The sequence below is a fragment of the Oncorhynchus clarkii genome, chromosome 8 (assembly GCF_045791955.1).
Source record: "Oncorhynchus clarkii lewisi isolate Uvic-CL-2024 chromosome 8, UVic_Ocla_1.0, whole genome shotgun sequence".
NCBI lineage: Eukaryota > Metazoa > Chordata > Actinopteri > Salmoniformes > Salmonidae > Oncorhynchus > Oncorhynchus clarkii.
In genome coordinates, this window is record NC_092154.1 from 35,044,091 (window position 1) to 35,070,873 (window position 26,783).

The 26,783-nt window shown below is 42.7% G+C and overlaps 3 protein-coding genes across 6 annotated transcripts in view; all 3 read left to right on the forward strand.

Moving 5' to 3' along the window:
* The first annotated feature begins 319 nt into the window (after positions 1 to 319).
* On the forward strand, positions 320 to 6,433 carry LOC139415326 (heat shock protein HSP 90-alpha 1-like). The gene is made up of 11 exons (XM_071163384.1): positions 320 to 656; positions 2,585 to 2,734; positions 2,942 to 3,308; positions 3,475 to 3,608; positions 3,789 to 4,097; positions 4,223 to 4,388; positions 4,511 to 4,701; positions 4,818 to 4,968; positions 5,088 to 5,356; positions 5,453 to 5,786; positions 6,035 to 6,433. Exons 2-11 carry the CDS (start codon positions 2,585 to 2,587, stop codon positions 6,142 to 6,144), a joined length of 2,181 nt encoding a protein of 726 aa, XP_071019485.1. The 5' UTR covers positions 320 to 656; the 3' UTR covers positions 6,145 to 6,433.
* Positions 6,434 to 6,793: 360 nt separating this feature from the next.
* On the forward strand, positions 6,794 to 17,295 carry LOC139415325 (heat shock protein HSP 90-alpha). The gene is made up of 11 exons (XM_071163383.1): positions 6,794 to 6,987; positions 9,400 to 9,549; positions 9,836 to 10,205; positions 10,375 to 10,508; positions 10,822 to 11,157; positions 11,356 to 11,521; positions 11,624 to 11,814; positions 15,513 to 15,660; positions 15,758 to 16,026; positions 16,251 to 16,584; positions 16,817 to 17,295. Exons 2-11 carry the CDS (start codon positions 9,400 to 9,402, stop codon positions 16,924 to 16,926), a joined length of 2,208 nt encoding a protein of 735 aa, XP_071019484.1. The 5' UTR covers positions 6,794 to 6,987; the 3' UTR covers positions 16,927 to 17,295.
* Positions 17,296 to 17,841: 546 nt separating this feature from the next.
* LOC139415328 (serine/threonine-protein phosphatase 2A 56 kDa regulatory subunit gamma isoform-like) overlaps positions 17,842 to 26,783 on the forward strand; it is a 38,373-nt gene continuing 29,431 nt past the window's right edge. Inside the window, exons 1-3 of one of the 4 annotated variants that reach the window (XM_071163388.1) lie at positions 17,842 to 18,151; positions 18,575 to 18,634; positions 22,829 to 22,994. In XM_071163388.1, the coding sequence (XP_071019489.1) occupies positions 18,125 to 18,151; positions 18,575 to 18,634; positions 22,829 to 22,994 (253 nt within the window). In that variant the 5' untranslated portion in view covers positions 17,842 to 18,124. The remainder of the gene's footprint in view (positions 18,152 to 18,574; positions 18,635 to 22,828; positions 22,995 to 26,783) is intronic. The other 3 variants (XM_071163389.1, XM_071163386.1, XM_071163387.1) reach the window with 3 other exon arrangements.

Here is a 26,783-nt window from a genome sequence, read left to right on the forward strand (position 1 = left end):
CAGTTTCTGTGGCCTAGAACTGAACCATTACTTGAACACATCTATTATTTCCCAATCTCACAGGCCCCAAAAAATACTTGTGGCCAGCCTGTTATCTTTTCAGTCCTTCTGCCCTGCGTCTGTCTGTCCGGATGGTTCAATGGGAGCAGGTGGTTTGAAAGGCTGCGCACAGCTGTGACATTGCTGACACGCCATAGGGGTGTATGGTGGGGCCTAGTGGGCAAGGCCTGACACACTATCATGACGCCTCGGGCCCCCGAGTGGCAGGCACCCCTTATGACTGTGCTGCCCTATAAGGACACATGTGGTTTATGGCGCGGACCCCTCACAGCTTTCACTGTCACCCCCACCCTACTGGTAATTTCTCTCTTAGCCTGTACTGTAGTGGGACTGGGCATTCCTTCTGGAAGCTTCTGAATGGGGGCTTCGAGAAAGCTGCCCCTTGTATAAAAAGAATGGAGTAGGCCCAGGGGTACTCAGATACAGAAAGTGAGAAGACATTCACCTGAAGCCATAGAGGATTTAGGAGCAGTGAAATACAGAGATTTAAAGACTACATTAATCTGCAGAGGAACAGAAGTGACGCTCAGAGATTCAATCTACAGTGATCAGCAAACGAGAAGTGAAGCACCGGAGCTCATTCTTATCTATTCAAGGTAAGAGAGAGAGGGTATCAGGGAGAAAGGTAAACCAAATATGTAGCTACTTGCAATTCAGGGACACAAGGAAGATCAATAGACAATATTCTGGAAATACATTATGCATTGATATTATAAAGGTGAAACACCAGCAGGAAGTAAGCAGCCTACAGTATATATTGGTACTCTAAATGTAATAATATATAATGGGGATGAATTGCACTGTATTAATCTGAAATTGCATTAAATCAGTGAGGAGACTTTGATAGACAGTTACCCTGGATCTGGTAAAACCCTTTTGTGGGTGCATGGCAAGAGAGGAGCACATGGCATGGAATATGACCCTGGTTAGAAGGAGCAAGGGACATGGCAGTTGAAGAGAAAGAAGAGAGTTCTGGCAGTCAGCACAAATAATTATTACAATCAAGTTGTCTATACCAAGTTATTAAATAATGCATTTATCAGACCTGAAAGTGTCTCAGACCAGAATTCTACTTGTTCATGTAGTCAATTTGAAGCCAAGGACCAGGAAGGATTCATTTATTCATTAATTGAACTGGAAAAATGCCTTTGATGTTTTTTATTGATAAGCAGCTACTTTAGGAAAAAGTATCTTTCATGGGAAAGAGTGTTAATGGCATTTGATGAATACTTCTCAGTATATCAGTGCTGTTAAACAATCATAACTTTTAAGAGCAACTCTAATATTTTTGCTGAAAGTTAATAACATATAAAACCCTATACTTGAGAGAAAAATGCAATGTTGAAGACACCCTAGGGGTGGATTTACATTAGTAAAATATGTCTAGTGAGATCTATCTCTCTTCAACACCAGATTTGCAAATGTTCTGTTTACACTAGCCTTGGATGTGGTGTGGCCAAATCCACATTCTTGCTTAAAGTGTGACTGCAGCTATTAATTGACATACCGTAAAAACCATAGTATATAGACAAACAAAATAAGGGTAGCAATTCAAACTATACAGGCGCTTATCATCTAAACCATATTGCACAGTGTACATATTGCACACTTTATTAATGCAATGATTCACAAATGTGCAGATATTTTAAAAGCCTTTCATTTTCTATTTGGCTAACAGAGCAAAAATGCTCTCTACTGGTGTTAAGGTCATTGTTGCAGGGATATGTGGTGTGGGAGAGCCATTGTCTTTACAATGTACAACTCAGAGGAGGATATGTTGTGTAGATGTCTTGCACACTACCTGCAGAGGTAGCGTGGGAGAAATCTCTTAAAAAGAGAGATTTTAATATAGATCCGTCTCTTTACACTAGACAAGTATATCTCCTGGACCTAGTTTGTGTCATTTAAGTAGTGTAGCGTGAAGAAGCTCTATTAATACAACTCTACATTACTCTATTCAAGCCAAGTCTTGCTTCATCTTAATCCTCCATTTCAAAGAAAGGGTATCACATGGCATGACTGCAGCTGTTGGCAAGGGGGTGTGAAAAGGTCTGGAAACTCCGACAGTTTTTCAAATGGCAGAGGCCTTGATTGACAGATGTGGCCTGTGCAATAGGAGCCTCTGACAGAGGGCTGTAACAGGTGCCTCTATTCCTCAATACTTCAATCCCTTATTGCCTCATTGTCATGTGGTCTGACTAGACTAGAGGCGGTATACCAAAAAGCAGGTGTTTCTGGCTTCAAAAGCTGTAAAATATAAAAGTCCACATTCCAGACAATGATCATTTGCAAGCTACTATAAGTTGTATTTTTTATTTTTTTATTTAGCTGAAGCAAGTCTTATTGCAAAATGCAGAAAAAAAGCCTTATGTGCTTTTCAAAAACATGTCTTCTGAATAGCCTTATTAATACAATATTCATCCATTGTTAGGATAATTGAAGAACAATTCAAATCTAAGTGTTGAGGCATCAAAGTCTCCATCAGTCTGAAGTACAAACTCTGCTATTTTGTTTCTCCTTCCAGATGCCAGAAAAAGCCGGCCACACCATGGATGAGGAAGTGGAGACCTTTGCCTTCCAGGCTGAGATCGCCCAGCTGATGTCTCTGATCATCAACACCTTCTATTCCAACAAAGAGATCTTCCTTAGGGAGCTCATCTCCAACTCTTCAGATGTGAGTAGATTAATCATAATGCTGAATTGACCAATGTAACATTTTACCTTAATAAGCAGCCACGTATACACTGCTTTCTGAGCCAATATAGTAAAACAAGCTATATCCCAGAGTTAACCTGCTAAACACTTTTTTAAATTCGCTCAAGGTATCAACCATGACACTTTTCTTTTAACCTTGTGACCTCTTTTTGCCATGATCTGACAGGCTTTGGACAAGATCAGATACGAGAGCTTGACAGACCCAACCAAATTGGATTCTTGCAAGGAGCTGAAGATCGAGGTCACCCCTGACCTGCGCACTCGTACCCTGACCCTGGTTGACACCGGCATCGGCATGACCAAGGCCGACCTGATCAACAACCTGGGAACCATTGCAAAGTCTGGCACCAAGGCCTTCATGGAGGCCCTGCAGGCTGGAGCTGACATCTCCATGATCGGGCAGTTCGGTGTGGGTTTCTACTCTGCCTACCTGGTGGCTGAGAGGGTGACTGTCATCACCAAGCACAATGATGATGAGCAGTATATCTGGGAGTCTGCAGCTGGTGGCTCTTTCACTGTCAAAGTTGACACTGGTAAGCCTCTTCAACAGTATTGATTAATATGCTGCTGCAATTACTTTTCTCCAATACAACACCATCAACCTACATCCTGGATCAGTTGAATCTTCTTTTCAACAATGTAATTCAAAAGGAAGTAAGCTTAGATCCAATGACTAAGTCTGATTTTTCTGATCTGAAGGTGAGTCCATTGGCCGTGGCACCAGAGTGATACTGCACATGAAGGAGGACCAGTTTGAATACTGTGAGGAGAAGCGCGTCAAGGAGGTTGTGAAGAAGCACTCTCAGTTCATTGGCTATCCCATCACACTCTTTGTAAGTTCAAATATAACTTTATATTTCTTTGGTTGTAACAATGTAACAACATAATGCGGAGATTGACTGAAATCTGCTGTATGAACTAGGAAAGTAACCTGTTAAAAAAAGTGGATCCAAACATTGTTCCCCATACAGGACAAATCCTACAACTTTTTAATAACAAACATTTTCATCCAGGTGGAGAAGTCTAGAGAGAAAGAGGTGGACCTTGAGGAGGGAGAAAAGGATGAGGAGGCTGATAAAGATTCTGCAGCTGAGGACCAAGACAAGCCCAAGATCGAAGATGTCGGTTCTGATGAGGATGAGGACACCAAGGATTCCAAGAACAAGAGGAAGAAGAAGGTCAAGGAGAAGTACATTGACGCAGAGGAGCTGAATAAGACCAAGCCTATCTGGACCCGTAACCCTGATGACATCACCAATGAGGAGTATGGAGAGTTCTACAAGAGTCTGACCAACGACTGGGAGGACCACCTGGCTATTAAGGTGAGTCTCTATGATGGCAAACTGAAAATCAAAACTCAAGCCTTATGGGTTTGTCTTGATCCAACCGATTAATTAATATATTAGTATGACTGTATGAGTCAAAGTTTATCTCATTATTCCCACAGCACTTCTCAGTGGAGGGCCAGCTGGAGTTCCGCGCTCTGCTTTTTGTGCCCAGGAGGGCTTCCTTCGACCTCTTCGAGAACAAGAAGAAGAAGAACAACATCAAGCTGTACGTGCGCAGGGTGTTCATCATGGACAACTGTGATGAGCTGATGCCAGAGTATCTCAGTGAGTACTGTACCTTGAACCTTTAGCCTTTCATGGATACCTCTTCAGCACCGCACTCAAGCATGACATTGAGTAAAGCTTTAAGTAAGATGTCTGACCAGTTGCCATTCTCTTATCTCCAGACTTCATTAAGGGTGTGGTGGACTCTGAGGATCTCCCCCTGAACATCTCCAGAGAGATGCTGCAGCAGAGCAAGATCCTCAAGGTGATCCGCAAGAACCTGGTCAAAAAGTGTATGGATCTTTTTGTCGAGCTCTCAGAAGACAAGGACAACTACAAGAAGTTCTATGAGCAGTTCTCCAAGAACATCAAGGTAAGGTCTTCCTCCCTTTGAAATGGATTTTCCAAGTTCCTGAAACTCTTCAACCAGAATTTCTCCTTCTCTTTTTGAGGGACCTTCAGCTTGAACATTTTCCATCTTTCCATTAGCTGGGAATCCATGAAGACGCTCAGAACCGCAAGAAGCTGTCAGACATGCTGCGCTACTACACCTCCAACTCCAACGCTGACGAAATGGTCTCCCTGAAGGAGTATGTTTCTCGCATGAAGGACACCCAGAAACACATCTACTACATAACTGGTGAGCTGCTATCTATTTTCACTCTCCATTATTCCTCCTTTGTTAAATCCATGTGACATAAAAATACATCATTTAAACCAGGGTAATCTAACTGTTAATAACTGTGTATCCTCTTCTAGGTGAGACCAAGGAACAGGTCGCCAACTCTTCCTTTGTAGAGCGCCTCCGCAAGGCCGGCTTGGAAGTAATCTACATGATTGAACCCATTGATGAGTACTGTGTCCAGCAGCTGAAGGAGTATGATGGCAAGAACCTGGTCTCTGTGACCAAGGAGGGTCTGGAGCTGCCTGAGGATGAGGATGAGAAGAAGAAGCAGGAGGAGCTGAACACTAAATTCGAGAACCTCTGCAAGACCATGAAGGACATCCTGGACAAGAAGATTGAGAAGGTACAAGCACAACTTACCTGAACCCAATCCCTCTGCAATGTGTCTACGCCTTTTAATAACATACCACTTCATACACAACTGTCAATATGTCTACAGGTTTCAGTTTCCAACCGCCTGGTCTCCTCCCCCTGCTGCATCGTCACCAGTACATACGGCTGGACGGCCAACATGGAGAGAATCATGAAATCTCAAGCTCTCAGAGACAACTCCACCATGGGCTACATGACAGCCAAGAAGCACCTGGAGATCAACCCAACCCACCCTATTGTCGAGACTTTGAGAGAGAAAGCTGAGGCTGACAAGAACGACAAAGCCGTAAAGGACTTGGTCATCTTGCTGTTCGAGACTGCTCTATTGTCATCTGGGTTCACGCTGGACGACCCTCAGACCCATGCAAACCGCATTTACAGGATGATTAAGCTTGGCCTGGGTGAGTTGCTTTGCCTTAATGCATTATTTGCCCTCAACTTTTGTCTTGGTTGATGGGGTTTAAAGGCTCCTCCTAGATCAATTTACAGTACAGGTATGCAAACACCAAGTAACTTACAGGACTATCATGGTAGTACAATGGTTAGGAATAAGGCTTTTGTTTTTTCCCATACTTTGGCTGTCTGAATAGCAGATTGTACACGATGTGAATATGTTTTTCTAATGTCGGCTATTTCTTTCCCTCTACAGGCATCGATGGTGATGACTCAGCAGTGGAGGAAATCCTCCAGCCCAGTGAGGATGACATGCCTGTCTTGGAGGGAGATGATGACACATCAAGAATGGAGGAAGTTGACTAAAGATATATCAGAAGTACATCATTTTTTCCCTTTTTAACATTTAATTTTTTAAGTTACTTCATTGTGTCCCAAATAGACTTTACATTTTCATGACTGCTGAGTCGTGGGGAAAGTGTTGTAATTAATTCATCATAATTAATGAATACCATAATTATATAGTATATCTGCTGTTTTCAACCCTATTCAACTGTAAAAGTCAACAGGGATTTGACTTGTGTCTTTATCTATTTCTGTAAGCTATTTTCTATGAAAAACGACAAGGTTTATAATAAAAAAATATTTTGAAACATATTTGACATGTTTTCTCTTTATCAAATAGTCTGGATTATTGTGATGGCATGTTTATAATTCAATACTGGACTATCTATTTAGCATCTTCAGTCATACTTTTGCAATCACCTTATCCCCATAATAACTCCCTGTATTTCAGATCTTTTAGAGTAAACTTTTAGGTAAAAAGTTTATCTTAATTATGAAATCTTGTGAGGGTCATAAATGATGATGAATATCCCAGGTACACTATGTACCCACTGTACAGATTTGATATCGCCACGCCCATAGACCCGCCTTCACGATAGAGTTAAATGAAGGAGGGGCGTGGACAGAGAAACAGTAGGGTTTGATTGATATTCCATCGCTCCTCTCAGTGTACACGCTCATCCTACACACAGTAGTAGCGTCAGGAAGATTCCAGACGGTTCTGGAAGCTGATTTCTCGAACACTCTCAGCGTCTATAAAACCTAGCCAGTTATCATCTCCCCATCTTCTCCGATAGTTGGCTAGGTTTCGTTTCGTTGGCGACCAACTTCTGAAGAAGAATTCAGGGATATTTCCACAGCAAGGTAAGACATGAAATAACATTTATGTTCCAACATGATGATGCGAGTGTCATTATCCAATTAATATAGTCAATGGAAGTTTAGAATATCAACATAATATCATCAAATATCGTTTTTACTCTCAGAATAATCCACTCGAAACATTATTTTAAATTTTGTTGCAATGAATTGCATTGTACATTTCCTAATTTGTAGGTCTAACGACGTTATTTCAGAATGAACTTCGTCCGCTATTTCAGAATAGGCTACCACATTCTCTATTAAAGTTGACCTATAAAACCTAGGCCAATACATCCAAATGTGGGTCTTGACTGCCACACATCCTTTTCAGAAAAGTATTTTCATTCACGTCACTTCACTGTCGACATGACAACTATCCATCACGATTTGGCTAATATTTATTCAAATAGGAGATTCATCAAGATTCACATTCAAACTCGTTATGGTACCCGGTCGCGAGATTGAGAAAGGATGGAAACGTTTGATCGATCGTTCTGGTAGTTTCTAGAATCATGTTATTAGCCGCGCGAACCGGCAGGTGGAGTATGTTTTGCCGTTGCGCTTGGTCAGTTTACACTGGGATATGGAATAATGAATGAAAGCCAATGAAATATATCCGTCCGTTCTTACATAGTCTACCAGCAATGTGGAATGTAGAATATTTGATTCCATTTTATTATATTCTAGTGTGCCTGTCCAGAGTACAAAATTATCAATTTATGATGTGCCTATCAATTTCCTTACAAGGAACTTATTTCAGTTTATTGGAGAAAATTTTCCTAAAACCCTTTCCTCTGTGGAAAGGCTACATGGAACCAAAACGGTGTCACCTGGAACCAACAAGGGTTCTCTTATGGGGACAGCAGAAGGATCCTTTCGGAATCCTTTTTTTCTAAGCGTGTAGTGAGTCCCACTGATTCCCGTTGACTTGAAGTAGGCTTGTGGACTGTCATAACCATACTGTGACTAACATGCTGATAAACAGTTGTTTATTTGGGGATGGAATTTTTGATGGTTGCAAGGGGCAACCAAACCATGCTTTAAGTGGCTGTGCTAACAGCCAAAGGAGTGATGCAAGCTGTCAGAAGACAATGCAGTGCCAGGGCGTTTTGTAGTGTTGTGCCTCCTTCTCAGTATGTGCTTACGCTTAACCCTTATTCATGACTCCAATTCCATTGTATTACATTAACCTATTGGACGCCCCCTTTACAGTGTCTCTGAAGACGACGTGTGCGATAAAACTACGGAAAGCCATTAATTTCCAATGGAAGAGAAGCAAAGTGGGTGGAGGACCTTTGGGGCGGTGCGAGCATGGGCGAGGGACGTGAACTGAGCGGCACCAAAGTTGGGGAGAGCTGAACTTTATGCAAATACTACACGACTTTGTGGCACGTTCGTTTCTTAACCCAGAGGCGCAACATCGCAAGACTACAAAGGAACGCTTGCGAAACAGATCAAACAGACTAGGCCGAGGTTTGGGAAATCAATGAGAGAAGCGTAAAATTCTTCTTCAGTTGTTAATTATCTCTAAAACAAAAGGCACAACATAGGTTTCGAACCAATGTCTTAAGTAGTTGAACATGTTTTTACTCCAAGCAATCTGTGAAAGTGACAAACTGACACATCTAATTTGTCAGAAACAACTTTATATTGTTTCTATTGTAATTACATATTTTGCGCATGAGCTTTGCGAGCCAACGTCACCATGACAATGCCTACAAGTATGATCTGGGATTTCGATTGGAGATGCAGTTTTTGCTAATATTCATGCTGTACTCTCTTTGCTAGTGTGGCGAGGCGGAATATAAGTACTAGTTAAAACGATCTGTTAGCCTTGTGAGAGATGCTCCGACGCTGCTCCAGTGACTTGCACGCGATACATTTGGAACTTAACTTTCATTAAGTGAACAATAATTTTAAAAATACAAAAGATACACTTACTGTACGCAGTTTAGGAAAGTTGCACCTGGCTGTATTTTCAAGAACACTGCCTCCAACCGAGAATACACTTCCTCCCCTCCATTTTTCTGCTTCAAACTTCTCCTATGGAGCTATCTGGGGAGGAGGTTTCGTATCTCGGCTTGGGGCTGTGTTTTAAACTATTGGGCAGGGTGTAACCAGGATGCAACTTTGCTGAACTGCATACAGTACATCATTTGTTTTTGAAAGATTATTTACTGCTGTTATGAAAGTTAAGTTACAAATGTTTCCAAAACTGTACCACAAGCAAGGATTATTCGTTTATAAATGTTAAAACAAAGCGTTGGGATTGTAGTTCACATGGAACCAGCTGTCCTCCATACCATCAGCTGAGAACCTAAGACGGGGACTGGCTGTATGTAAGCCACCTTGGGCCCCCTTGTCACCACAGTGTGTTTACAGTATATTCATTCAGTATGTGTGTTGTCTCCACAGATGCCGGAAGCCCATGACGCCCCGATGGAGGAAGAGGCAGAGACCTTTGCCTTCCAGGCTGAGATCGCCCAGCTGATGTCCCTGATCATCAACACTTTCTACTCCAACAAAGAGATTTTCCTTAGGGAGCTCATCTCCAACTCCTCAGATGTGAGTACTTCAGGCACAACAGGCGTTTAGACTACTTGGTAGTTTAGTATTATTTGATGATTTAGAAAATACACACACAGGCATATTACTTTAAATACGTGTTTATTACACCACTATTCATATTTTATTACATATCTATAGATAGTTTATTAGGAGGTATTCATATTTTATTACATAAAATATTGACGTAGCCTGCAGAATACATTTACATAAAATTAAGAGCTTTGTTAATCTAGTGACATCAAAAAACAGATTTATTTAGACCTATGTATTTTCATTCAACTAGGCTCTAGACAAAATACGCTATGAAAGCCTCACAGACCCATCCAAGATGGACTCTGGCAAGGACCTGAAGATCGAGGTCATTCCCAACAAGGAGGAGCGCACCCTGACCCTGGTTGACACCGGCATCGGCATGACCAAGGCTGACCTGATCAACAACCTGGGAACCATTGCAAAGTCTGGCACCAAGGCCTTCATGGAGGCCCTGCAGGCTGGGGCTGACATCTCCATGATTGGGCAGTTCGGTGTGGGTTTCTACTCTGCCTACCTGGTGGCTGAGAGGGTGACCGTCATCACCAAGCACAACGATGATGAGCAGTACATCTGGGAATCATCCGCTGGCGGATCCTTCACCGTCAAAGTCGACCCGTCAGGTAAGGACAGATTATAGTTTTACACGTAACTTAACCAGAGCTTGTTATTATATTATTATATATTTTATATAAATTGTGTGAACTGAAGAGGCCTACAGTTACAGACTATTGTTTTCCTGGTGTGGTCTGTTCTTAACACCCACTAAACTCCTATGTCACTCTACTATAGCTGAGTCTATTGGTCGTGGGACCAAGGTGATTCTGTACCTGAAGGATGACCAGACAGAATACTGTGAGGAGAAACGGGTCAAAGAGATCGTGAAGAAGCACTCCCAGTTCATCGGATACCCCATCACACTCTTTGTAAGAGCTAGCAGGCACGAGATAGTGGAAACTCCACTGAGTGATTACCAAATTGTTGTACTACATCTGAAACTTCCTTTCAGGTTTACATAAGAGGTGTCAAGGGAGGGGCTAGGAGTTGATTTCAGATTGGACAAGTAAATGACTGGATGATAAATTGATGCGGATATCTTTCACTTTTAGCATTTTTATATTGAATGAAAAACAGGCACAGAGAATGAAATATTTCAGACAACTACCCACTTAAAGTCAGCTACAGTACATCAACACATTGAATGTGTCCCCTAACATTCTCATGATCCTCTCTGTTCAGGTGGAGAAGGAGCGTGACAAGGAAGTGAGTGACGATGAGGCAGAGGAGGAAGAGGAGAAGAAGGATGGGGAAGAAGGAGAGAAGAGAGAGGTTGACAAACCCGAGATCGAGGACGTAGGCTCAGACGAGGAGGATCACCATGACCATGACCACGACAGCGCATGCGGTGACAAGAAGAAGAAGAAGAAGAAGATCAAGGAGAAATACATTGACCAGGAGGAGCTGAACAAGACCAAGCCCCTGTGGACCCGTAACCCCGATGACATCACCAACGAGGAGTATGGAGAGTTCTACAAGAGTCTGACCAACGACTGGGAGGAACACCTGGCTGTCAAGGTGAGGATATTCTATTCATATTGGCCAACAGAATAAGTTCCCACACTGTTTATTTACTAAGTTTCCCTCGCTGATGTGTGAAGTCATAGATAGTACCAGTATTAGTCAGCTGATAATGGGTGAGGTAATTTCATAACGACAAATATACATGTACATTAAGGTTTCAGCAGTTGGCATTCTGTTTGTTTACTTACACAGCACTTCTCAGTTGAGGGCCAGCTGGAGTTCCGTGCCCTGCTCTTTGTGCCTCGCCGTGCACCCTTTGACCTCTTTGAAAACAAGAAGAAGAAGAACAATATCAAGCTGTACGTCAGGAGGGTCTTCATCATGGACAACTGTGATGATCTTATCCCTGAGTACCTCAGTGAGTCAGACAGAACTGAAGCAGATGCTCACGTAGATCTGGGAATGAGCTATAATCTAATTGAGAAGGTGTCTGACCAATTGTCTCTGTCATTTTCTCCAGACTTCATCAAGGGTGTGGTGGACTCTGAGGATCTCCCCCTAAACATCTCCAGAGAGATGCTGCAGCAGAGCAAGATCCTCAAGGTGATCCGCAAGAACCTGGTCAAGAAGTGTATAGAGCTCTTCACTGAGCTGTCAGAGGACAAAGAAAACTACAAGAAGTACTACGAGCAGTTCTCCAAGAACATCAAGGTCAGTTTCATACTTTTTAACGTAACAGTATAGAACATAGTAATAATGGATTGCATTATTTATACAGATATTCTCACTAGTTCTTTCTGACAATTGATGTTGCAGCAGCACCCACCACATGGGTGATACAAGGCAGCCATTTTGTGCTAGCAGGTTCACCAGAGTCAGCTTTCATCATTATGTAACATTGCCTTAAAGGTCAACCTAAACTGAACTTAGGATGCATTGTATTTAGTGGTAGACATGATCTAGGTGGATACTACGATGACCCTTATCACCACCTGTTCTTTTAAAAATCCTTGGAACATTCTGAATGGTGTAGTTGTTGAATGTTTCACTAACCTTTAACTGGTCACCACCCGTCTGATCCCCTCGCCATCTTGTCTCCTCTAAACCTGATATAAGCGGCTTAGTCCTTCACAGAGCTCCTTACCACCATCCTCTGGCTTTTTGTAGTGTGTTTAAATGACTAGACAGACTCTATGGCATATCGTTACAGTTATCGCATATGTCTTAAGGTAAACCTTGGATTCCATGTGGAAATAATCTGCAGGGGGTGACCTTTGTCATGTCTGCTGAAATTATGTGAAATCTATCTGGTTTTAACCTTAAAGGGGACGTTTACCCCTTTATATTTTTTTGCATAAGTACACTAATTACATAGTCAGAAAAACCTTACTGACAAGTCAACAACACTCCCCTTGTTGGTATCATATTTACTGAACTTAGGTTACTTCCTGGAAAATGTCAGTCTTGTAACACATCAAGATATTTTTGGGGGACAGTTGTTATTTAACCTTTTACTGCAATGGGATAAATCATGGTCATACAGATTGATTATTGGTAGTCTTAAACAAATCTACTTTGAAACAAGAGTATAAACATCACACACATGGTAATGGGCTTTAAAAAAATGGTACCATGTCAGATTTAGAGTTGAAATGTATTCAATTTTGAGTTTGCATCTGTAACGTGTACGCTGGGAGTCAGGAAGCAAGTATAGGGAGTGTATTTAATAAATAAATTAACATAGATCAAAACAAGAAACACAAGTAGAGTACAGATATGGAACACAGTCAGTAACGCCTAGGGAAAGAACCAAAGGGTGTGACAGATATAGGGAAGGTAATCAGGAAGGTGATGGAGTCCAGGGCAATCAATCAAATGTATTTATAAAGCCCTTTTTACATCAGCCGATGTCACAAAGTGCTATACACAAACCCAGCCTAAAACCCCAAACTTCAAGCAATGCAGATGTAGAGAAGCACGGTGGCTAGGAGAAACTCCCTAGAAAGGCTGGAACCTAGGAAGAAACCTAGAGAGGAACCAGGCTCTGAAGGGTGGCCAGTCATCTTCTGGCTGTGCTGGGTGGAGATTATAACAGTACATGGCCAAGATGTTCATAGATGACCAGCAGGTTCAAATAATAATAATCACAGTTGTAGACGGTGCGACATGAGTAAATGTCAGTTGGCTTTTCATAGCCAAGCATTCAGAGTTAGAGTTAGAGACAGCAGGTGAGAGAGAGAGAGTGCACGTCCGGTGAACAGGTCAGGGTTCCATAGCCGCAGGCCAGTTGAAACTGGAGCAGCAGCACGACCAGGTGTCTGGGGACAGCAAGGAGTCATCAGGCCAGATAGTCCTGAGGCATGGTCCTAGGACTCAGGTACTCCAAGAGGAAGAATTAGCATACTTAAATTCACACAGGACACTGGATAAGACAGGAAAAATACTTCCGATATAAAACACAAACTATTGCAGCATATATACTGGAGGCTGAGACAGGAGGGGTCGGGAGACACTGTGGCCCCTCCTGACGATATCCCCGGACAGGACCAACCAGGCAGGATATAACCTTCACCCACTTTAGCAAAGCACAGTCCCCACATTACTAGAGGGATATCTTCAAACCACCAACTTACTACCCTGAGACTAGGCTGAGTATAGCCCATGAAGATCTCCCCCACGGCACAAACTCAAGGGGGGCGCCAACCCGGACAGGAAGATCACGTCAGTGACTCAACTCACTCAAGTGACGCACCCCTCCTAGGAACGGCATGGAAGAGCGCCAGTGACTCAGCCCCTGTAATAGCGTTGGATGCAGAGAATCCCAGTGGAGAGAGGGGAACCGGCCAGTCGCTCCATTGCCTTTCCGTTCACCTTCACAACCCTGGGCCAGACTACACTCAATCATAGGACCTACTGAAGAGATGAGTCTTCAATAAAGACTTAAAGGTTGAGACCGAGTCTGCGTCTTTCACATGGATAGGCAGACCATTCCATAAAAATGAAGCTCTATAGGAGAAAGCCCTGCCTCCAGCTGTTTGCTTAGAAATTCTAGGAACTATAAGGAGGCCTACGTCTTGTGACCGTAGCGTACGTGTAGGTATGTACGGCAGGATCAAATCGGAGAGATAGGTAGGAGCAAGCCCATGTAATGCTTTGTAGGTTAGCTGTAAAACCTTGAAAATCAGCCTTAGCCTTAACAGGAAGCCAGTATAGAGAGGCTAGCACTGGCGAAATGTGATCAAATGTTTTGGTTCTAATCAAGATTATAGCAGCTGTGTTTAGCACTAACTGAAGTTTATTTAGTGCTTTACCTAGGTAGCCGGAAAGTAGTCTAATCTGAGTCTGAGACACTGGTGCGAGTAACGATGTGACAGGTGTGCGTAATAAGCAGACTGGCGACCTCGAGTGCTTGAGAGGGAGTATACGTGAGGGTACACCCTCCCTGACGTGCGGCCTAAGCCACAGAACACCGACCAGAGGGACGGTCCCAGGGACCAGGAGCGAGCTGGTCGCTTCTGCTGAGGCTCGGGAACCTGTCAAGCCAGCTGAGGCATGGGAGCCTGACGAGCTAGCTTAGGCATCCTCCAAGTCTTGTAAACCTGATGAGCCCGCTGAGGCATCCCCGGTTGCTCCTGTAGTGGCACCCGGACCCGGCGTCACCTACAAAAACACTCCCTGATGCGCCCCTTTGGTGAGGTGATATTCTGTAACGTATATGCTGGGAAGCAAGTACAGGGAGTGTATTTAATAAATAAATGAACATAGAACAGCCGGCTCGTCGGGCTCCCGCGTCTCAGCTGGTTCTACGGGTTCCGCGCCTCAGCAGAGACGACCGGCCCGCTTCTGGTCCCTGGGACCGTCCCTCTCGTCGACGTGCTGTGGATGGAGCCACGCGTCAGGGAGGGGGTACTGTCACATCTACTCCCACTCCCCCTCTCTGGCTCTCGTTGTCGCCAGTTTATTCATTAGTACGCACACCTGCCACCATCGTTACACGCACCTGCGCTTCATGAGACTCAACTGGACTCCATCACCTTCCTGATTACCTTCCCTTTATCTGTCACTTCCTTTGGTTCTTTCCCCAGACGTTATTGACTCTGTGTTCCATGTCTGTACGCTACTCGTGTTGCTTGTATTGGTCCATGTTTGTTTATATATTAAATATTCACCTGTACTTGCTTCCAGACTCCCAGCGTACACGTTAAATTGTCCCAATATTAAACTTTTATACATCACAGAAGACTGAAATATAACATAACTGTTTGACATAGAAACACCAGATGTTCATAGTTTCATAATCTTTATTATGAAAAATAATAAAATTCCACCCATGAGGCCAAAGAGGGTGGCTTTTGTCATTGACTGCAGGAAAGGGCCACATAACCTATCCTGTGTTTTCTCTCTCCCAGCTGGGGATCCATGAGGACTCTCAGAACCGTAAGAGGCTGTCAGACATGCTGCGCTACTACTCCTCAGCCTCAGGGGACGAGATGGTATCCCTCAAAGACTACGTCACACGCATGAAGGAAACCCAGAAACATATCTACTACATCACTGGTGAGGAAACACACTCCTCTCTGTACAGCCCAGTTCATAGGTTGTCACATGATAAGAACCTGATTTCTCAAGTCGCTTTATCTACTGCATGTTTCAGGCGAGACCAGAGACCAGGTGGCTAACTCTGCATTCGTGGAACGCCTTCGAAAGGCCGGCCTGGAAGTAATCTACATGATTGAGCCTATTGATGAGTACTGTGTCCAGCAGCTGAAGGAGTATGATGGCAAGACCCTTGTCTCTGTGACCAAGGAGGGTCTGGAGCTGCCTGAGGACGAGGACATGAAGAAGAGGCATGAAGAACAGAAGTCTCAGTTTGAGAACCTCTGCAAGATCATGAAGGACATCTTGGAGAAGAAAGTGGAGAAGGTAAGAACGCTTAATCACATTGCTTACATATATCATGTTGCTGAAGGGGTCCTTTATGTTAAGACAAATGTCAGGAGGCTTAACATTACCTTAAAAATGCCACCAATATTTGCCACTGTATTTACATGCTCACTGCCAGTACAACGATTGCCTGATTCAATGTTGTTCTGATCATCTCCCTAATAACCAACCTCTCCTATCTTCCCCCCCCCCCTCCTTTATAGGTGACAGTGTCCAACCGCCTGGTCTCCTCCCCCTGCTGCATCGTGACCAGTACCTATGGCTGGACGGCCAACATGGAGAGGATCATGAAGGCCCAGGCCCTGAGGGACAACTCCACCATGGGCTACATGGCTGCCAAGAAGCACCTGGAGATCAACCCAGACCACCCCATTGTGGAGACCCTGAGGCAGAAGGCAGAGGCTGATAAGAATGATAAATCAGTGAAGGACCTAGTCCTTCTGCTGTTTGAGACGGCTCTGTTGTCCTCTGGGTTCACCTTGGATGACCCTCAGACACACTCCAACCGCATCTACAGAATGATCAAGCTAGGACTGGGTGAGTTAGTTTGTCTAAACAAGAACCATGTTTGCTGTCAATATATGATCAATGCTAGCCCCTTGTCTGTATTCCTTTTGTGTTTGCTGATCTGAAGGACCCATGTTGGTGTAATAATGGCTCCATCTAGCCCTCCTTCATTTTCTCAGCATTAAGTGGTCTAGATATGAGAGAACATTGTTTAAGCTTCAGTAACTGACTGAGACTCTATTCCCTCCCTTCCCCTGTCCAGGTATTGACGAGGATGACCTGACCCCCGAGGAGCCAACCTCAGCCCCTGTGGAGGACATGCCTCCCCTGGAGGGAGACGAGGACACATCCAGGATGGAGGAGGTTGACTAGACTAACTGACTCAGCTGCAGTGTTACTGTAACTACACCAGTTTGCTTTGACACTAGTAGTGTTGTAAATTAAGGCAGGATGACTTTGATGTTTGTTCATGAACCTGGAATTTCCCCCTTGCCCTCCTTCTCGATCCAAAGTCCCTTGACCTGCATTGATCATATGCAGTTTAGATTCATTCCCATAAGTGTTAGTGTTTACAAAACAAGAGCCTGTTGACACTTTTTTTGTATCTTGAGTTGTATCAATGATTTTTTTTATTGACATTCCAACTTTCTTTTGTGTTGACTTGACTGTAAATATTTTCTGTAATTGATACTGTAACTTGAAATGGTAGGACCCCAAAATAAAGTTGACCATGTTAACCAATTCCATTGCTTCATTTTCGCTATTTATGTTGTTGAATGAAATGAGCTCTTTTAGAGGTTTAGTTAGATACTGTACAAATACTCAAGTTTGAGGTGATGCGTGCTTATTTAGTCACTTACTGTGCTGAGAAATACTTTGTATTACAATAATTTAGTCTAGACCAATTGCACAGTACATAATTACAGTTGCATATCCTGTGCATGCACACCACGAATGGAAAAGAACTCCATAATCTGAATAAATATGCACAGCAGTCAGCGAAACCTACAGTCTTGCGTCAGACAGCTTGGCCACCAGATGGCATCTGCGTCCATGACTACCCACTACACAGTGACTGAAAGAGGTCGGCATATTGAACATGTTGTTTAAGGCACTAACTACAGTAGCTACTAGTAATAGCTACATACACATATTTGCTAATGTGCATCGTTATTTATTTGTGAAATAGATGCCAGAGCATCTGACACAAATACAAATAATTTATAGATAACTGACAATTCTGAATGGTCTCCAGCAGATTAATAAAAAAATAAAAAAGTTAGCCCCACACATTAAAATAAACTGCTACCTGCCACGTTGGAGAGGGAACAAGACCCACCCAATGACTGTATACTTTACTTATGCTGTAATTTGTCTCGCTGGCAGGGTGCTTCCATCACGAAGGTATAAAGAACTCCCTCCGATGCACTCTTTAAGAGCACGTTGAGTCACCTGACAGATATCAGCCTATCATATCCGAGAGGATAGGCGAACGGCTAGTGCAGTGGAGAGTTGTCAGGATTTAGCTTCGGTGTGTCAAAACGGGAACGACGGCGGTTATTTTTGTGCAATGCCGAATAAAGCGAAAAAAGAGAAGGTGAGTTAGGAGTTTGCAAAACAGTTGATACTAGTGCAGAGTACTAACAAAACTAGCTAGTTTTTTAATGTTTTAAAACTACGAACAGACACCCATCGAAGCGATATTTGTAATGTCCCATCAACGCATCATCAGCTAGCTAACTAGGCTTGCTAGCTACCTGAGTGTTGTAGTGAAGCTAGCTATAGTTTGAGTAACGTTAATATCTAACGTTACCGTATGTACGTTTTGTGGTACATGAAAACGCTAGCTAACGTTTGCTACAATTCTATTTTTAAAGTCAACTTGTTTAACTAACCACAACTGTCAAACAGTTTAGTTAGCGGAAAAGTTAAGTACTAGCTAATTTAACGTTAGTCAAAACTTGCCTCTGTCCCTTCACATTAGCTGACTGGTGAATAATCCATCTCCATTTTTTTACAGGACTCTCCTAAATATGGAAAAGTTGGCAAAACTGGAGGACAAGATTACTCGGACATTGAGGTAACTTTATAACACGTGCATGCTGACCACACCGCTTGCATGTTGATTTTGTCCACCAGCAACAGACTCTACTTAAAAATTAAACGTTTAATATAACCTTTATTTAACTAGGCAAATCAGGTAAGAACAAATGTATTATTTACAATGGCCTACACCGGCCAAACCCAAACGTCGTTTGGCCAATTGTGCGCTGCCCTGTGGGACTCTCAATCACAGCTGGATCTGTGATAAACTGAACCAACTATATTAATTTGGGGACAGGTCAAAAATCATTAAACATGTATGGAAATGTAGCTAGCGAGCTTGTTATTACTGGCACATTGGTTGTTATTTTACCTGAAATGCACAAGGTCCTCTACTCAGACAATTAATCCACAGATAAAAGGGTAAACAGTTAGTTTTTAGTAATCTCTCTTCCTTCAGGCTTGTTCTTTGGACTTTATATGGTGGTTGGCAAACAACTTTAAGCTGCATTACCACCACCAACTGGAGTGTGGACCGCAGGTCATCTTTTAATCACCCATGTGGGTATATCCTCCTAAAAACCAATGAGGAGATGGCAGAGGCGGGACTTGCAGCGCATCACAAATAGAACCAAGTTTTATTTTAGCGCCTGGCTTTGCAGACACTTGTTGGTGCACGCAATGATTGAATAACATGAATGTGTACATTTATTTGCAGCGCATGCGGCATGTGCTATAATGTCAGCATGTTAGCTAACGTTATATAAACTAAATATGAATTAACTTTGGTTTTGAATAAAAGCGTTATCATTTGAATGCTATTTGGTCTATCCAAGTAGCTGTTTTCAACCTGAATCACATGGAGACGACACTAGTTGTTAGTGTTGAAGTCAGTTTCAAAAACATGGTAGCCACTACAATACTTTCCTGTGGATATTTTGTCTCACATTTTAGGGTGGCCAATCATAAATGCATCTATTTTGTCCAATAGGTAAACATTGTATTGTGTAGATACTCCCATAAGAACACCAATGGTCCGAACTTCATTTCTCTAACATAATTTGTTCAAACGTTATGCGTGTTATTACTCTTGTATGATGGCCATTATTATGGTGACTAATGAAGGCCAGAGAAAAAAGTGCTACAAAATCAGGAAAATTGCGTCGTGTCAGCTAGGCTGGGTTCTGTGCAAGAATTAAAGATGGATTATACAGAAATTTCTTTGCCATTTCGTGGTTGCAAAAATTCTAATAGTTTGCCTAATTTCAGTTTGTGACAAAACAAGCAAGTATAGTGTAGGGAATCAAAGTACCTTCTAAACCTCTGAAATATATTTTCCATAACCAAAAATATTGTTTTCAGTTATTTGAAGCTGGTGTACAAAACCTAAAGTTAAAGACTCAATAACTAAACTTTTTTTATTTGATAAAAAACATGTATTTTTTTTCCCACCCCAATTTCGTGGTATCCAATTGGTAGTTAGTCTTGTCACATCGCTGCAAGTCCCGTACGGACTCAGGAGAGGTGAAGGTCAAGAGCCGTGCGTCCTCCGAAACACAACCCAACCAAGCCGCACTGCTTCTTGACACAATGCCCACTTAACCCGGAAGCCAGTTGCACCAATGTGTTGGAGGAAACACCGTACACCTTGCGACAGTGTCAGCGTGCACTGTGCCCAGCCCGCCACAGGAGTCGCTAGTGCGCGATGGGATAAGGACAACCCTCCCCTAACCGGACGACCCAATAGTGGGTCTCCCGGTCGTGGCAGGGTCTGTCAGAGCCTGGACCCGATCCCAAAATCTCTAGTGGCACAGCTAGCACTGCGATGCAGTGCCTTAGACCACTGCGCCACTTGGGAGGCCCTGCAAAAACTAAACTTAAGAACGGGAAGCATAGAAATAGCCCACATATAACATCTATTGCTTTTTAGACTTGCTTTCAATGAGAATGACAGATCTATAACACGTACTTCTATGTGAATTTAGTCAGGTTCCTCCAAAAGTTATATATTTCAGCTTTAAGGCTGCTCTCTACCTGACAGGCTCTACTTTCTCATTGAATTCGTCATATCATATCTGCAGGACATAAAACAATAGAGGTTAGATGGACATTTTGAGACATGACATGTAGTATTTGTTTTATGGACTGGTTGGCTGACAACACAAATGCTGTGCGCATCGACGTGGCTGGAAGGCATGCGTTATGATTCTAAATGGTCAGATCACTAGCAACAATGACAAGAAGCTGCCGTGTGGGGAATCGTAGGTGGCTCGTGTCTTATGGATACCATGTCTTGTTTTGAGGTGTTGACTGATGTGATGTCTATGCTAATATGGCAATTATTTGTTAACTAACCAACAACAACTGTATTTGAGAGACAAGTGCTCATTGTGCAAATGTATTTGTTTTCAATAAATATTTGGAAACAAAATAAGGTTTGCATGTTTTCAACTGTCTAAGCCAACTGTCTGTTTTGCCTCAATTGCGCACATGTCAGTTTCTGTTGTTAAACAACCAAAAAGTATATTTTTAGTATACACTTTTTGTATTAATTTGAAATCCCCCCCCCCCAAATGGATGATTTCTCACAAAAACAAGCGTATTGCTGTGAAAGATTTTTTGATATAATGTTAAAGACCCCACTGAACGATTCAGAACATGAATAATCATATTTGTCTTGGTAAATTGTATTTAAAACAGAAGGAAGTGAAATTTAATCACCAAAGCTCGCTTTCACAGCTGAAAGCCATACCGCACAGACAACCGGTAGAGTAGGGTTAAATGTAATTTTAAATAACATTCTGGCTTGTAATGAACATTTACATGATTTTTGCAGGCAGTTTCAGACTGTATTACAGCCTGATTTAATCAGACTAGGTAGCCACTATCCCTTCAGAATGGATGGTAAAAATGTTTGCAAAACATTAGCTACTACCATTGTGCACTGAGACCACTTGAGATGATTAGCTATGTCTGTTCAAATCAGAAAATATACTGAAGACCAAAACGAAGATGTGGCCTTAAACCCACAGAAACACACAAACTAATCGGTAATGAAAAAAACTAATAGAATGGAAGATGTCCCTTGTTAACACCCAGTAATGCATTTCTTTATTTTGTGTAGTCTGCTCTTCTCTCTGGGGCTATAACCCTGGATTATGTTTCTACTGTGTGTCATCAGCCATGAGGCAGATCTGCTAATGTGCCAACCTTGTGTCAAATTTAAATCGATGGACAACAAGCTGTTGCTGTATTACTCCCCCACCCCTTCCCTGCGTACAGCCAGGCTCCACTATCCTCACGGATGCTTTTGGGCACTAGGGCTCTAAGCTTTCGACGTCAATGGGACAACGACGACAACATGGGAGTCATATTAAGACAGGCTGATTCAGGCTTGGTAATTTCCTTTGTTTAAGCGCCAATGGTCTGTGAGCTGACATTATCTTCTCATTGTTTGAGCAAGGTTAAAAATGGCACTAAATGTAAGCAAAGAGGTCTGTTAATGTATTCTGCTGGTTTCTGAACAGACATTTCTGCCTCCTGTTGATATAGCTAAACCTATTTTCTATCCATCTTGTGTGTTTTGGATGTATGAACCACTCCTCTTATTCAATCTCTAACCCAAGGGCCTGACGAGCCGCAGTATGAAGCGAATGCAGTATATGAAGCTATTAAGCCCACACATTTATGAAGCTAACGCTGTTATTTGAAGGTAAAAAGAAGCTGGCACAGTAAGAAGCTGACACAGTAAGAAGCTGGCACACATTGGGTAAATGAATCAGCGGGAGAAAAGACCTTCGGTTGGGTCACATGCGTCAGTAATCCAGGCCCATCACGGGGTTCAGCAGCTTTAGTCTCCCAGACAGTCAGCCAGCCGGCGGCTCACTAAGAAGGCCTAAAACCCTAAACCCCTGTCTTGTAGTGTGAAGGGCAAAATTAGTTGAGGTTCTAAGTTAATTTGACAATTCCCACCCCCCCTTGTTGTCGTGTGTGTGTGGTGATGAATGGATCCCAGCAGGCAGATGGGACAAGACAGGAGAAACTGCCCACATTCACCAGATTACATATCCAACCTAGGGGAGATTGGGGACAACACTGGGTTGTGCTAAAACCTTTTGAAATGAATAGTCCCTCCCCGTTTGTCTTTTTTTTTCTTTTTCGTTTGGTGTCTCATGAACAAACCCAGGTGCATGCTCTGATCCACCTCTACTCTTTCCCTCCCTTCATACAGCAGGGCTCCAACAGAAAAGGCAGTAACAGTGTCCCTCCTACCACTCAGCTGCTGAAGGGCAAGCAGCTGGGTTCCCAGATGCCTGTCAAGAAGGACAAGAGGCAGAGCTCGTCCCGCTTCAGCCTCAGCAACAACAGAGAGCTGCAAAAGCTGCCCGCCTTCAAAGGTATGACTGGACCTAATCAAGTCTATTCCTTGCCTTGCTGTAATGCAGCCCATTCTTTTGCCTTCAAAAGTATGACTGCGTAGTACGCCACTACTAGCCTAGGCTAGTTGGGGCTGGGGGATATATCTTGTTAAATAAATTAGTTTTTGACGATGTGTCAAATGCCTGTATTGCAAGAATCAAGTTTTTTATATTTTATTTATGAGCCACTTGTTCACATGTTTTTGGTCTCCCCTCGTTCGCTCCTTCTGAGGTGTGCACCTTCCCATTTACATCAGAGATCTGTATATAATGATGAGATGCGCATGTCTCCACCCTAACAATGGAAGTCGTTGTCCCAAAGGCGGGAAGGGTGGCTGCAAGCTTAGGTCCAAAATAAGCCCATAGAAATGCATTGGGCTTATTTTTGTGCAGATTTTTGTGAGATTGAAACCTCTCGCTTCACCTCTTCCTCTTTGTTTACACACACACACCAAGCCTCTAACCTGCCACTCACAGCAACAAAGATGGGAGATCACTTCTTCCTCTAACAAGCGGTTTCAACTCGCTATTTGCATTTTTTTTAAAAAATTTTTAATTTATTTTTATTTCACCTCACCTTTATTTAACCAGGTAGGCAAGTTGAGAACAAGTTCTCATTTACAATTGCGACCTGGCCAATATAAAGCAAAGCAGGTCGACACCTACAACAACAGAGTTACACATGGAGTAAAACAAGCATACAGTCAATAATACAGTAGAAAAATATGTCTATATACGATGTGAGCAAATGAGGTGAGATAAGGGAGGTAAAGGCAAAAAAATGCCATGGTGGCGAAGTAAATAGAATATAGCAAGTAAAACACTAGAATGGTAGATTTGCAGTGGAAGAATGTGCAAAGTAGAAATCGAAATAATGGGGTGCAAAGGAGCAAAATAAATAAATACAGTAGGGGAAGAGGTAGTTGTTTGGGCTAAATTATAGATGGGCTATGTACAGGTGCAGTAATCTTTGAGCTGCTCTGACAGCTGGTGCTTAAAGCTAGTGAGGGAGGTAAGTGTTTCCAGTTTGAGATTTTTGTAGTTCGTTCCAGTCATTGGCAGCAGAGAACTGGAAGGAGAGGCGGCCAAAGGAAGAATTGGTTTTGGGGGTGACCAGAGATGTATACCTGCTGGAGTGCGTGCTACAGGTGGGTGCTGCTATGGTGACCAGCGAGCTGAGATAAGGGGGGACTTTACCTAGCAGGGTCTTGTAGATGACCTGGAGCCAGTGGGTTTGGCGACAAGTATGAAGCGAGGGCCAGCCAACGAGTGCGTACAGGTCGCAGTGGTGGGTAGTATATGGGGCTTTGGTGACAAAACAGATGGCACTGTGATAGACTGCATCCAATTTATTAAGTAGGGTATTGGAGGCTATTTTGTAAATGACATCGCCGAAGTCGAGGATCGGTAGGATGGTCAGTTTTACGAGGGTATGTTTGGCAGCATGAGTGAAGGATGCTTTGTTGCAAAATAGGAAGCCAAATCTAGATTTCACTTTGGATTGGAGATGCTTAATGTGAGTCTGGAAGGAGAGTTTCCAGTCTAATCAGACACCTAGGTATTTGTATTTGTCCACATTTTCTAAGTCAGAACCGTCCAGAGTAGTGATGCTGGACAGGCAGGTCCAGTTAGCGATCGGTTGACGAGCATGCATTTGGTTTTACTTGTATTTAAGAGCAATTGGAGGCCACGGAAGGAGAGTTGTATGGCATTGAAGCTCGTCTGGAGGGTTGTTAACACAGTGTCCAAAGAAGGGCCAGAAGTATACATAATGGTGTCGTCTGCGTAGAGGTGGATCAGAGACTCACCAGCAGCAAGAGCGACATCATTGATGTATACGGAGAAGAGAGTCGGCCCAAGAATTGAACCCTGTGGCACCCCCAGAGACTGCCAGAGGCCCGGACAACAGGCCCTCTGATTTGACACACTGAATTCTCAGGTCTATCAGGTTTGGTCCAACATAATTGGTCATATAGACACCGAAACAAATGGAGACATTATTTTACTGTGTTAGAGAAGTGAATCTCTCTAACGAGACCCTTTTTATTTTTCAACTACTCAAATTGCGCTAAGAGCAGAAACTACTCAAACGGGAGCATCAATGAACATTGCTTCTGGAAAATGAATGCGAGGTTTGTTACGTGCAGCGTTGTGGTACCAGTAGCTGCATTTTAGCCAATGACTGTTATACTAGCTATCTATTCTGTTTAATAAATGTGCAATAAACATAGAACACAATTTTATATAAGGAATTGGCAACTCGTTCTTAGAAATAAGCTAGGCCCCTTTAATTTCAACATCTGAACAAAGTGGACAGGCTAATATGCTGTTTAAACAGTTGGGGAGACACCGAAGTGTGTTAATAACAATTCAACTGCTCTGCCTTGTTAGCTAGCAAATGGATAAAAATTATTGGCTAAACTTGACATATAAAGATTAGCTGGCTACTCACTAGCACACAAGCTTGAGATTGTTTGAGACCTGTGTTAGTTTTCTAAAACACCTGCAACAAGAAGTTAGTCATTTTTAGTGAATGTGCGTTATGCATAGTTTTGGTTAAATTTGTAACAAAGGGCATTTTCGTAGACTGACTTGAAAGCCAGATCAGTGACTATTGCAAAAAATACGGGTTAAACTATTTTGGTTAAATTATTGAAAGGTTATGTTTGTGGAAGGCTTATATTTAGCTTGGGTAGCATTTCACAGGCCCTGAAATAATTTAGATTATTGCTGACTGTTTGAAATGCAGTGTATTTGACATTTTAATTGTACAGCAAAGCTTATTTAGAGAACATTAAAGTCAAGATATTGTGAATCGTCTTTTTTTTATATTTTTTTTTAAATCAGGATTATTTTTAGGCCATATCGCCTAGCTCTAAACTGTTTATTCTAAGACCTATTATGTGTCACTCTGTTAGGTAAAAGCAGATTATCTGGACCGAACAAAAATATCAACACAACATGTAAAGTGTTTATCCCATGTTTTATGAGCTGAAATACATGTTTGCTGAAATGTTACAAACGCACATAAGCTTATTTCTCAAGTTTTGTGCACAAATTTGTTTACATCCCTGTTCGTGAGCATTTCTCCTTTGCCAAGATAATCCGTCCACCTGACAGTTGTGGCATAGCTGATTAAACAGAATTATCATTACACAGGTGCACCTTGTGATGGGGACAATGAAAGGCCATTCTGAAATGTGCTGTTTTGTCACACAACACAATGCCACATATCTCAAGTTTTGAGCGAGCATGCAATTGGTATGCTGACTGCAGGAATGTCCACCAGAGCTGTTGCCAGAGACTGGTATGTTCATTCCTCTATCATATGCCGCCTCCAACGTCGTTTTAGAGAATTTGGCAGTACGTCCAACCGGCTTCTCAACCGCAGACCACTTGTATGGTGTTGTGTGGGCAAGCGGTTTACTATTGTGAACAGAGTGCCCATGGTGGGGTTATGGGCAGGCATAAGCTACGAACAACAAACACAATTCCGTTTTATCGATGGCAGTTTGAATGCACAGAGATACTGTGATGAGATCCTGAGGGCCCATTCAACCACCGGCATTGCATGTTTCAGCATGATAATGCACAGCCCCGTGTCACAAGGATCTGTACACAATTCCTGTAAGCTGAAAATGTCCCTGTTCTTCCATGGCCTGCACACTCACCAGACATTTCACACATTGGGCATGTTTGGGATGCTCTGGATTGACGTGTACGACAGTGTGTTCCAGTTCCTGCTATTATCCAGCAACTTCGCACAAC

Bases quoted from the DNA above. Each gene is read 5' to 3' on its own strand.
- LOC139415325 (XM_071163383.1), top strand. From the start codon at position 9,400: ATGCCGGAAGCCCATGACGCCCCGATGGAGGAAGAGGCAGAGACCTTT. The intron at 11,522-11,623 runs GTGAGTCAGACA...CATTTTCTCCAG, and splicing joins TCTTATCCCTGAGTACCTCA to ACTTCATCAAGGGTGTGGTG. The intron at 11,815-15,512 runs GTCAGTTTCATA...TCTCTCTCCCAG, and splicing joins AGTTCTCCAAGAACATCAAG to CTGGGGATCCATGAGGACTC.
- LOC139415326 (XM_071163384.1), top strand. From the start codon at position 2,585: ATGCCAGAAAAAGCCGGCCACACCATGGATGAGGAAGTGGAGACCTTT. The intron at 3,609-3,788 runs GTAAGTTCAAAT...ATTTTCATCCAG, and splicing joins GCTATCCCATCACACTCTTT to GTGGAGAAGTCTAGAGAGAA. The intron at 4,389-4,510 runs GTGAGTACTGTA...TCTTATCTCCAG, and splicing joins GCTGATGCCAGAGTATCTCA to ACTTCATTAAGGGTGTGGTG.